Raw genomic sequence first — 11,697 nt, forward strand, 5'->3', positions numbered from 1 at the left:
ACCGGGAGAGGCCAAAACAGGGGGAGCCCCGCATACCGAAAAAAAAAAAAAAAAAAAACTTGATAGAAAGAATTGGCAGAACAAGGATCTCCACAGTGGGGATGCCTAAGAAAAGCTAAATAATGTGTTTGCCGGGGGGCTTTTAGATCCGAGATGGGCTGGTGAAGCTGAGTCAGCGGATCCTGGGACCCTGCACCCTTGTCCAGGGAGCTCTGAAAAGCATTCTGCATCGCACCCCTCAAGAGTTCTACCACAACACTCTAAGCTTCCTCAAGGTAAGGGCAGCCCATGACTTTCTACTTTGGGAGTCAAGGAATGCCGCCAGTGGAATTTGAAATAATGGGTCCTCATTTCTGGAGCAATGCTCCATTATGGGGCTTCCAAACCAGGAGGTGGCATCAGTGTAAATATCTACCCACACATTTCTCTAACTTCTGGCAATCCACCCTGCTCCTGGCCAAAAGCTTCAAGTGGCAGAGTTTTTATCTTGTTACCCCTTATGCCAGGAGAGCAAACTTAGGTTCCCTGCCTTTGATGTGGGCTCTCCTTTTAATGACTTGGTTTTTCTTTTGCTTAACTTTTCATCCTTGATGTCTCTGTCTCCTCTCGTAGTCCAATGCGGATCTCTGCTATGGGGCATTGGCTGCCATCCCTGGACTCCGGCCCATCCGCCCTTCTGGGGCCATGTACCTCATGGTGAGTATGTGGGTGGCAGGTAGTTGGTGGTAGGCGGGGGAAGCCAGTCTGCAGGGCTCACAAAGACAACCACATGGGCTCCTGAGCCAGTCAGTTTAGGAACTGCCTTGTTCTGAATTGTCCCAACAATGTGGTTTAACCTCAGTGCTAAAAAAAAAGAAAAAGGAAGAAAAAACCTCTTAAAATGACTTAATTCTTCATACAGAGACTCATTTTATATGTAGATACAGGGATGACATAAGACACAGATAAGAGGCTTTCCACACTACTGTAATTCTCACCTAGGAGAGATCTGGTTCCCTAGGAATATTTGGGGATATATAGGAATTTTGTTTGTTTTCAGAAAGACTGTGTGGGGTGCTATTGGCATTTTGTGGGCCAGGGATGCTAAATATTTTTCAATGGGCAGGGTGGTAGTTCCATGCAATCAAGAATAGCCTGGCCCATAATGATAATAGTGCCTTTTTAAATTTAATTAATTAATTAATTAATCTATTTTTGGCTGCGTTGGGTCTTCGTTGCTGCGTGCGGGCTTTTTCTCCAGTTGCGGCGGGCAGGGCTACTCTTCTTTGTGGTCGCGGGCTTCTCATTGTGGTGGCTTCTCTTGTTGCGGAGCACGGGCTCTAGGCGCGTGGGCTTCAGTAGTTGTGGCATGGGGGCTCAGTAGTTGTGGCTCGTGGGCTGTAGAGCACAGGCTCAGTAGTTGTGGCACACGGGCTTAGTTGCTCCGCGGCATGTAGGATCTTCCCGGACCAGGGCTCGAACCCATGTCCCCTGCTTTGGCAGGTTGATTCTTAACCGCTGGGCCACCAGGGAAGTCCCAGTAGTGCCTTTTTTGAGAAACACTGGCATCCTATTTCCAGCTTTCATTTATCAGCATCCAAGAAGGAACCCTTCAGTAAACTAAAACATTTAATATAAATATGTCCTCTCTTCCCTATGAAAAATTCTGTGAGTTCATAAGAGCAAGAACTCTTAGTTATCAGTAGTGGAGTTCCAACATGTTTTTTAGAGTAGTCCCTATCTTAATTTGTGGCATAGAGAGTTGGCCTGTTTTACCTCCTGATAAATTTGCATCTCCCTGTTATTGGTATAGGTTGGAATTGAGATGGAACATTTCCCAGAATTTGAGAATGATGTGGAATTCACTGAGCAGTTAGTTGCTGAGCAATCCGTCCACTGCCTCCCAGCAACAGTGAGTGCTTACGTCTCTCAGGACACTCTCAACGGTTTCTAGAGCCTCAGGAACTCTCCCTGAGCTGGTCTTTAGCCTGACTTTCTCTCCCCCAACAAAGCATACTGTCGGCCTTCATACACTCAAGTTCCTCATCCACGGATTCAACCAACTGTGGATGGAAAAATATGAGGGGAAAAAAAATCCCAGAAAGTTCCAAAACTTGAATTTGCTGCAGACTGGCAACTATTTACATAGCATTTACATTGTATTAGGTATTAAAAGTAACCTAGAGATGATTTAAAGTACACAGGAAGATGTATGTAGGTTATGCAAATACTATGCCATTTTATATATGGGACTTGAGCATCCTCGGATTTTGGCACTCTCGAAGGTTCTGGAACCAACCCTCCATGGATACTGAGGGACTACTGTATTCTCTTTCGAAAAGATTCAAACTGATGGGTCTCATGACCTCTATTTAAAATTTGTTTCTCCCCCATCCAGGAAGAAAAATTGTGGTTGAACATTCTAGGTGAGAGGAAATCAAGCTTGTCCCACAAATTCCTTTTAAGATAAATTAACTCAGTTACTGGCTTAGCAGTCCAGTGGTGGGAATTGAGTGAAATGATACCCTTGGGTAAATGGCATCACTGCTTTTTGCTGATTAGGGCCCTGGCCATATTAGGGTGGTCCAGTCCCTGATTCAATTGCTCTGAGAATAACAGGCTTTTGTTTTTGCAGTGCTTCGAGTACCCAAATTTCTTCCGAGTGGTAATCACAATCCCCGAAGTGATGTTGCTGGAGGCCTGTAGCCGGATCCAGGAGTTCTGTGACCAGCACTACCATTGTGCTGAAGGGAGCCCGGAGGAATGTGACAAATAGGACGCAGTCCATTCTCCTGAGTGTGTGTCCCATCGGGGTGGGGAGAGCGGGACTGAGCCCTGCTGCTCCTCAGGTGCCCCTGCTGGGAGAGGGGCCTCACAAATACCACGACAAGGGCTCAGAATTGCTCCAGCTTTCCCCCAGCTGTATCCACACACACACACTCTGAACCCCAGATTTCATCGCATTCTGCTCTGCTGGAGTGACTCACTAATTCATTAATCCACCGCTATGACTTCCGTCAATCCATCCTCCCATATGACTTCCTCCTTTTAGCTTGAGAGTACCAGGTGAACAAAGTTACCCAGGAAACGGTAGAGACAGGAAAATTAAGAACTCAGGATTAGAGAATCAAAAGATTGAGGGAAGTTGTGCCCCCAAGCATTTGCTCTTACTCTAAGTAAGAACACATTCTCTTCAGTCAGGTCTGAAGCCCAACTCTGTTACTGGCTCACTTCAGGTATACGTCACTGTATGCAATAATGCTATAATGAAAGAAGTTGGGGACACATGTATTTGGTTAATTCTAAACACATTAGGAAAGCCTGCCAATTTGAAGGGTCACTTACAGAAACTTTTCGTTTTTTTTTTTGTAGAGAATTATTTTGTGATACAAAGAAATTTAATTGATAGAGATTCTAAACGTAGATATATGTGTATCAGGCTTTCTTAAAATGACGGCACATCTGTACTAAAAAAAGGAGGAATCAGAGGACCTTCCAGGAACGCTGCTGTGTAAGGGCCAGAATTTTCTTCATTCGTCATTGTTACAGAATCATTATTACTTTTGCTGTAACGTTGATATTGATTTATTGATATATATGTTATATTATCTTTTCATATGTTTTCTAAGAAACATTTATATTGAAAAGATCTTTTATTTTGCCAAGGGCATAAATTATTGTTTTCCTTTTTCTTTTTTTTTAAAATAAATTTTACTAAGTATTCTCTTCTGTGATGTCATTTTTCTCCTCTGTGGGGAATTTCTATCCCCAGGTGCTACTTATTGCTCAGTCTGATTGATTTATTACCCACTAGGTTTCATTTATTTCTTTGTAGATGTACTGACATTTGGAGTCACTTAAGAAACACTATTCCTAAAATATTTTATTTGGGAGCTCAACTTCTTGCTTGTACTTACAAACAAGACAAACTAAGAAGCAACATTATAAACACCTGGCCTCTGACTTCACACTTTCAACTTTTGGGATCCCCACTCTCCAAATTCCTACACTTCTCTAGATCTACTAACCACTCATTGGGTAACAAGTTGAACTGGTTCAGCTAACCAAGAGAATGAGGTGTGTCCGGTGTGCTAATCTTTCAGTATGAGCTTTTTGTCTGCAAATCCTCTTAAGCACAGTTGCCTAATTTTTTCCTAACCATTTCCCTTGGAGGAGGGAGCCTGAAGTTATTTTGCAATGTTAGGGGCAGGAATATACCATAATCAATCTGGGAATTCTTCACTAAGGGATGTTTTCCTTATCTAGAATAGGAACTTCAAGTCTCAACTCTGCCAACCACACCCAATTAATTTCCTTTACAAAAATAAACATCAAACATCCCCTTCCCATCTATGTCGGACTTCGTTGAACTAAAATTTACCCTTCAATTTTCTTCAGCAAAACCAAGAGGAATATACAATGATTGAGATGAAAAACATTTGTTTCCTGTATGCCACTCCTGCCGATTTTTCGAAAATACCTGGCTCCTCTTTTCCTGTACCTCTGGCCCCAACTTCCAAGGATATCTGTCCAGAGATAAACAGGAAGACTTAGTGGTTTACACAAAACGTTTTATCTTCACACGTATGTATAATTCTATCCAGCATTACTGAATCTAGACAGACTTCTTATATTTCCAAATTTCCTTGATATCTACCATTTTGGTAAGGGAGTCAAATGAAAATTCAAAGATTTAAAAAACAAAACGGGGACTTCCCTGGTGGTGCAGTGGTTAAGAATCCACCTGCCAATTCAGGGGACATGGGTTCCAGCCCTGGTCCGGGAAGATGTCTCATGCCGCACAGCAACTAAGCCCATGCACCACAACTACTGAGCCTGTGATCTAGGGGCCGTGCCCTAGAGCCCACGAGCCACAACTACTGAAGTCCGCCCGCCTAGAGCCCGTGCTCCGCAACAAGAGAAGCCACCGCATGAGAAGCACGTGCACCACAGTGAAGAGTAGCCCCTGCTCACCACAACTGGAGAAAGCCCCTGTGCAGCAACAAAGACCCAATGCAGCCAAAAATATATAAATAAATAATTTTAAAAAATAAAATAAAATAAACAAAAATACATGCACACTTGACATATTTCAAACGATGCAAAAAAATAAAAAAAACCACTCATTCCAGTCCTTCAGCACCTTTTCTTCTCCCCTGAGGTAATCACAGTAGCAGTTGCTGATCCATTCTTTGAGATTATTCTGTGTACACATAAATGCTTTTGCGTGTGAATTTTTCCTTTTTTTTTTTTTTTCTTTCTTCGAAGTAACTATTACTCAACTTTTTAATTCAGCTTCTGTGGAAGTCTAAGGAGGGATGACATTTCTGTCCATCATGTCCTGGGTGATTCTGAATAAAAAAGGGACCCCCTGGTCGGGGCTGCTTCCAAACAAGATTAAAATTCCCAAGAGACAATTCCCAGCTGCTTCGCGGATGGCGGCAACAGGATGGTGGCTTCCGAGCGTCCCAGGATAAAACAAAGGATGCTTTAAAATGTCGGAGACAAGGGCTCGCAGCTGTGAATTCACCTTTCTGTCTAACCTACGGGATAACTGGCGAGTTACCACTGACCCGGTACCACACACCGTCCCACTCTAGTCCCTAGCAGTCACCAACGACCCAACCCTGCTCTGGGTGACCGAGTTGGAAGAGGAGGGGGTCGGGGGATGGAGCGGTGGGGGAGTTGGGGTGGGGTAGAGCGGGGGAAAGAACCCATGGCTGCGCAGGCACAAATGCTAATGAGGGCAGCGCACTACTCAGGGCGCATGCGCAGTCACGGGACTACGAGACGCCGCAGACCGTGAGGCGCCGGCGAGGTTGCGTATCTCTGGTGGGAGAGACTACCTTTTCTCCGGATGTTCGGTTTTGTTTCCTCCTTCAGCCTATTTTTCGGACCCGCGCCTTTTTGAGAGATTCCCTTCCTCCTTTGCCCCCTTTTCGGGCCACATCAGGCGGGAGGCTTCCAGAAAGTCGACAAGTCATCTTTAGGTATTGTAAACACCTGTTAGACTTTTCCTAGCTGTGGGCGGGTGCCAGTAAGTCCCATAAGTTGTGAAACAGAAGCAGAAGTTCCCAGGAGCTGTTGTCAGTTTTCAAAAGTATCCCTGGAAATTTTCTTAGAAGAATCGTATCCTTCACGGTCCCGAGTGCATGGCATATATGTTTGGATTTCTGCCGAGCCAGAAAGGTGAATCGTCTGCTGTGCTTCGCGCACACCACACTTTACTGTGCAGGAGGGCCTGTATTTTAAGTACTCTAAAGGTTGAAGTATTGAATCTGTTGGAGAAGTGAATCCCCGGTACATCTTATTCATACTCTTATTTACTTTAAACAGTTTGTGTGTTTACAAACGGGTTTCATAATGGTGTCATAGAAACCGCACATTTGGATGCTCTCTATGGGTCAGATTGTTGCAGAGCACCTTCCAAAGAAACAGTCACTTTCTGACAATCTAATTGAGGTGTGTTATGTAGGAAGCAGGTGATGCTAATTCTGCGAAGAAAACAGTCTGCAAACTAGCAAGTGTGTCTTAATTTTTGTCAGTGTTTCAAGCATAGAAAAGAATTCTTGCTCCTTGAGACATTTACTCATTTGAAAATTGAAATGCAAAGTACATTATGAAATTCAAAGTACGTTATCCCGGGCTTCCCTGGTGGCGCAGTGGTTGAGAGTCCGCCTGCCGATGCAGGGGACACGGGTTCGTGCCCCGGTCCGGGAAGATCCCACATGCCTCGGAGCGGCTGGGCCCGTGAGCCATGGCCGCTGAGCCTGCGCGTCCGGAGCCTGTGCTCCGCAACGGGAGAGGCCACAACAGTGAAAGGCCTGCGTACCGCAAAAAAAAAAAAAAAAAACGTACGTTATGCCGTGTTTAAAAAATAAAGCCGCAGGGAGTTCTTGCTTTGTCAGCACATATGCTAAAATTGGAACAATACAGAGAAGACGAGCATAGTACTAGCAATCCAAATACAACACCTCATTAAAAAGATTATGTACCATGACCAAGTGGGATTTTTTGTTTTTTAAATTTATTTATTTTTGTCTGCGTTGGGTCTTCATTGCTGCGTGCGGGCTTCTCATTGGAGTGGTTTCTTTTGTTGTGGTTCACGGGCCCTAAGTGCGTAGGCTTCTGTAGTTGTGGCAGGCAGACTCAGTAGTTGTGGCTCACGGGCTCTAGGGCGCAGGCTCAGTAGCTGTGGCGCACGGGCTTAGTTGCTCCGCGGCATGTGGGATCTTCCCGGACTAGGGCTACAAACCTGTGTCCCTTGCATTGGCAGGCAGATTCTTAACCACTGCGCCACCAGGGAAGCCCCGACCAAGTGGGATTTATTTCTGAAATATGGGAATGGTTCAACAAATGAAAAAAAAGTCAGTGTAATACACCTCAATAACAGAATGAAGGACAAAAACGACCTGGTCATCTCAGTGATGCTAACAAAACATTTGACAAGATTCTACACTTTTTTTTTTTTTTTTTGCGGTACGCGGGCCTCTCACTGCTGTGGCCTCTCCCGTTGCGGAGCACAGGCTCCGGACGCGCAGGCTCAGCAGCCATGGCTCACGGGCCCAGCCACTCCGTGGCATGTGGGATCTTCCCGGACCGGGGCACGAACCCGTGTCCCCTGCATCGGCAGGCAGACTCTCAACCATTGCGCCACCGGGGAAGCCCCCTCTACACCTTTTTATGATAAAGACCCTCAAACTAGAAATAGAAGGAAACTACCACAACAGTAACAGTGGTGGCAAGGATGTGGAGAAATCGTAATGCTCACGCACTGCTGGCAGGAATGTAAGATGGTTCAGCAACTTTGGAAAACAGTTTGGCAGTTTCTCAAAAGGTTAAAAATATAGTTGCCATATGACCCATCCATTCCACTCCTAGAGAAATGAAAACTTATGTCCACATAAAACTTTTACAAGAATGTCCATAGCAGCATTATTCATAATAGCCAGAAAATGGAAACAACCCAGATATCTATCAGCTGATGAATGCATAAATAAAATGTGATATATCCATCCATGGAATATTACTTGAGAGGAACAAAGAATGTTGCACTGATGCATGCTGCGACATGGATGAACCTTGAAAACATTGTGCTGAGTGAAAGAAGCCAGTGGAAAAGAGCATATTTTGTGTAATTCCATTTATATCAAATGTCCAAACTAGAAAAAAAGAGACTAGTGGTTGCCTAGAGTTGAGTGTGAGGATGTATGTGGTGGGGATGGGTAGGGGGTGGGGGTGGAGATCGACTGCTTACAGATGCAGGGTTTCTTTGGGGGGCAATGATAATATTCTAAAATTGATTGTGTTGATGGTAGTGCGATTGTGTATATACTAAAAACCATCAAACTATACACTAAATGTGTGAATTGTATGGTATGTGAACTATACCTCCACAACACTGTTTTTCTTTCTTTTTTTTTTTTTTTTTTAAGTTTTTTTTTTTTTTTTTTTTTATTTTTGGCTGTGTTGGGTCTTCGTTTCTGTGCGAGGGCTTTCTCTAGTTGCAGCAAGCGGGGGCCACTCTTCATCGCCGTGCACGGGCCTTTCACTGTCGCCGTTTCTCCTGTTGCGGGGCACAGGCTCCAGACACGCAGGCTCGGCAGTCGTGGCTCACGGGCCCAGTCGCTCCGCGGCATGTGGGATCCTCCCAGACCAGGGCTCGAACCCGTGTCCCCTGCATCGGCAGGCAGACTCTCAACCACTGCGCCACCAGGGAAGCCCCACAACACTGTTTTTCTTTTTTAAAGGTGCAGAGGAGTCAGACTTCAGGAAGACCAACTCAAATATTTGGCACTTAAAGGAATTTCAAGTTTTTAAAAGAAAGGTAAGAAACCTGAGAAATTACCAGTTTCATTCATCTGATCATGGTAGGAAAACAACTTTTTCTCATGTTAACCATATCCACAAAGATTGTGACATCATTTCAGACACTAGCATTCTAAAAGTCAGGGATGGCACCATTTTTTATTAGGGAGTCCACACTTGTAGGAATTACTTACTTTTTAAGTTTTTCCTCAGGACTGAAATTAGATGAGATGACCCCATCATCATTTGTTCATCTTGGGGTACAAAGTGCTTATTTTTCCTGATTCTAGCATTTCATAATGGAAGCAGGGCAAAGCATCGGTGGGGCTTGCACACTGGGAAAAGTAAGAAATTTTTAGAAAAACATCTGGGATGTTTCTATAAATAGCAGAATTAGTTCGTATATTATACTAGTGCTGTTTTCTGTTCATGTATCCTCTAAAATAATTTTGAACTCTATGAAAATTTTAAATGTGTATAAAAGAAACAATAGTATAGTTAATATCTATATATCCATCATCCATTATCAAGACTTTGCCATATTTCTTCCTTCCTCCTTTTCCTTGTTTTCTTTGTTGAAGTATTTATAAAGCAAATCCTAGGTACATGTCATTTCCTCTCATACCCCTCAGTATGCATCTCCAAAATCCTAATTTCTTTCTTTTTTTTTTTTTTTTTTTTTTTGTACGCGGGCCTCTCACTGTTGTGGCCTCTCCCGTTGCAGAGCACAGGCTCCGGACGTGCAGGCGCAGCAGCCATGGCTCACGGGCCCAGCCGCTCCGCGGCATGTGGGATCTTCCCGGACCGGGGCACGAACCCGTGTCCCCTGCATCAGCAGGCAGACTCTCAACCACTGCGCCACCAGGGAAGCCCAAACCTAATTTCTTAATTACAGTGCCACATTGCATCAAATAATCAGATCTCTTCAACTGTATACAAAATATCTTTTTATAGTTGGTTCATTTGGGGTAGGATCTGAACAAGGTTCAAATATTACTTTTAGTTTTACATCTCTTAAATTTCTCTTAATCTTTTCATGCCATTGACTTAATTGTCAAAACAGTTGTCTTGTGAAATTTCCCACATTCTGGATGTGGCAGACATTCTTGTGGTGTCATTTAACTTGTTCCTCTAACCCCCAAACATCCATTAAATGGAATTTAGCTCTAGAGCATGTATTCTCAACTGGGGCATTATTGGAAATTTTACATTGTTACTTTTCTCTCCTGATCTTGTGTCTCTATTCCACGTTTCCCCCCAATTTTATGTTAATGTGATACTTCTTTATCCTTAAAAGTATTTTACTGATTATTTTTCTGTGCAACAGAAATATGGACTGACGTGGCAGACTGCTAGACATTCCCCAATACCCATTCTCCCCTTCTTTTCTGGTATTAAAACTCCTGGACTAGGACCACTTTTCATGTGAATTTCTCAGCTTGGGGTCCCAGACCATGCAGGTAGAATGCATTTGAACACCAAATCCACGTAAAGGAATGCCTATGGTTACAGATTCTCACGGGAGAGGTTTTTTCTTCCCAGAGGCCAGACCGAAAGAGATTTCTTTCTTTTTTTTTTTGTATTGCCTGATGGATATAATCTTACCTGTGTAGCTTGTATTTTTTTTTAAACATCTTTATTGGAGTATAATTGCTTTACAATGGTGTGTCAGTTTCTGCTTTATAACAAAGTGAGTCAGTTATACATGTACATATGTCCCCATATCTCTTCCCTCTTGCGTATCCCTCCTCCCACCCTCCCTATCCCACCCCTCTAGGTGGTCACAAAGCACCGAGCTGACCTCCCTGTGCTATGTGGCTGCTTCCCGCTAGCTAGCTGTTTTACGTTTGGTAGTGTATATATGCCCATGCCACTGTCTCACTCTGTCCCAGCTTACCCTTCCCCCTCCCCGTATCCTCAAGTCCATTCTCTAGTAGGTATGGATCTTTATTCCCATCTTGCCCCTAGGTTCTTCATGACCATTTTTTTTTTCAGATTCCATATATATGTGTTAGCATTGGTATTTGTTTTTCTCTTTCTGACTTACTTCATGCTGTATGACAGTCTCTAGGTCCATCCACCTCACTACAAATAACTCAGTTTCGTTCCTTTTTATGGCTGAGTAATATTCCATTGTATATATGTGCCACATCTTCTTTATCCATTCATCTGTTGATGGAAACTTCGGTTGCTTCCATGTCCTGGCTTGTAAATAGAGCTGCAATGAACATTTTGGTACATGACTCTTTTTGAATTATGGTTTCCTCAGGGTATATGCCCAGTAGTGGGATTGCTGGGTCGTATGGTAGTTCTATTTTAGTTTTTTGTGTGTGTGTGTGTGTGTGTGTGTGTGTGTGTGTGTGGGACGCAGACCTCTCACTGTTTTGGCCTCTCCCTTTGCAGAGCACAGGCTCCAGACGCGCAGGCTCAGCGGCCATGGTTCACGGGCCCAGCCACTCCGCGGCACGTGGGATCTTCCTGCACCGGGGCATGAACCCGTGTCCCCTGCATCGGCAGGCGGACTCTCAACCATTGCGCCACCAGGGAAGCCCCTATTTTAGTTTTTTTAAGGAACCTCCATACTGTTCTCCATAGTGGTTGTATCAGTTTACATTCCCACCAACAGTGCAGGAGGGTTCCCTTTTCTCCACACCCTCTCCAGCATTTATTGTTTGTAGATTTTTTGATGATGGACATTCTGACCGGTGTGAGATGGTATCTCATTGTAGTTTTGATACCTTTATCAAAGATAAGGTGACTATATATGTGTGGGTTCACCTCTGGGCTTTCTATCCTCTTCCACTGATCTCTTTTCTGTTTTGTGCCAGTACCATACTGTCTCGATTACTGTAGCTTTGTAGTATAGTCTGAAGTCAGGGAGCCTGATTCCTCCAGCTCTGTTTTTCTTTC

The 11,697-nt window shown here is 44.0% G+C and overlaps 1 protein-coding gene and 1 pseudogene across 2 annotated transcripts in view; both read left to right on the plus strand.

Moving 5' to 3' along the window:
* Positions 1-3,705, plus strand: part of TAT (tyrosine aminotransferase) — an 11,441-nt gene extending 7,736 nt beyond the window's left edge. The window contains exons 9-12 of one of the 2 annotated variants that reach the window (XM_024735735.1): positions 147-275; positions 613-696; positions 1,793-1,891; positions 2,615-3,705. In XM_024735735.1, coding sequence (XP_024591503.1) covers positions 147-275; positions 613-696; positions 1,793-1,891; positions 2,615-2,755 — 453 coding nt within the window. In that variant the 3' untranslated portion in view covers positions 2,756-3,705. The remainder of the gene's footprint in view (positions 1-146; positions 276-612; positions 697-1,792; positions 1,892-2,614) is intronic. The other variant, XM_024735734.1, reaches the window with a different exon arrangement.
* A 2,115-nt stretch (positions 3,706-5,820) lies between these two features.
* The window catches only part of LOC112393428 (60S ribosomal protein L31-like), a 64,771-nt pseudogene continuing 58,894 nt past the window's right edge, over positions 5,821-11,697 (plus strand).

The sequence above is a fragment of the Neophocaena asiaeorientalis genome, unplaced genomic scaffold (genome assembly GCF_003031525.2).
Source record: "Neophocaena asiaeorientalis asiaeorientalis breed wild unplaced genomic scaffold, Neophocaena_asiaeorientalis_V1.1 scaffold40, whole genome shotgun sequence".
In the NCBI taxonomy this organism is placed as follows: Eukaryota; Metazoa; Chordata; class Mammalia; order Artiodactyla; family Phocoenidae; genus Neophocaena; species Neophocaena asiaeorientalis.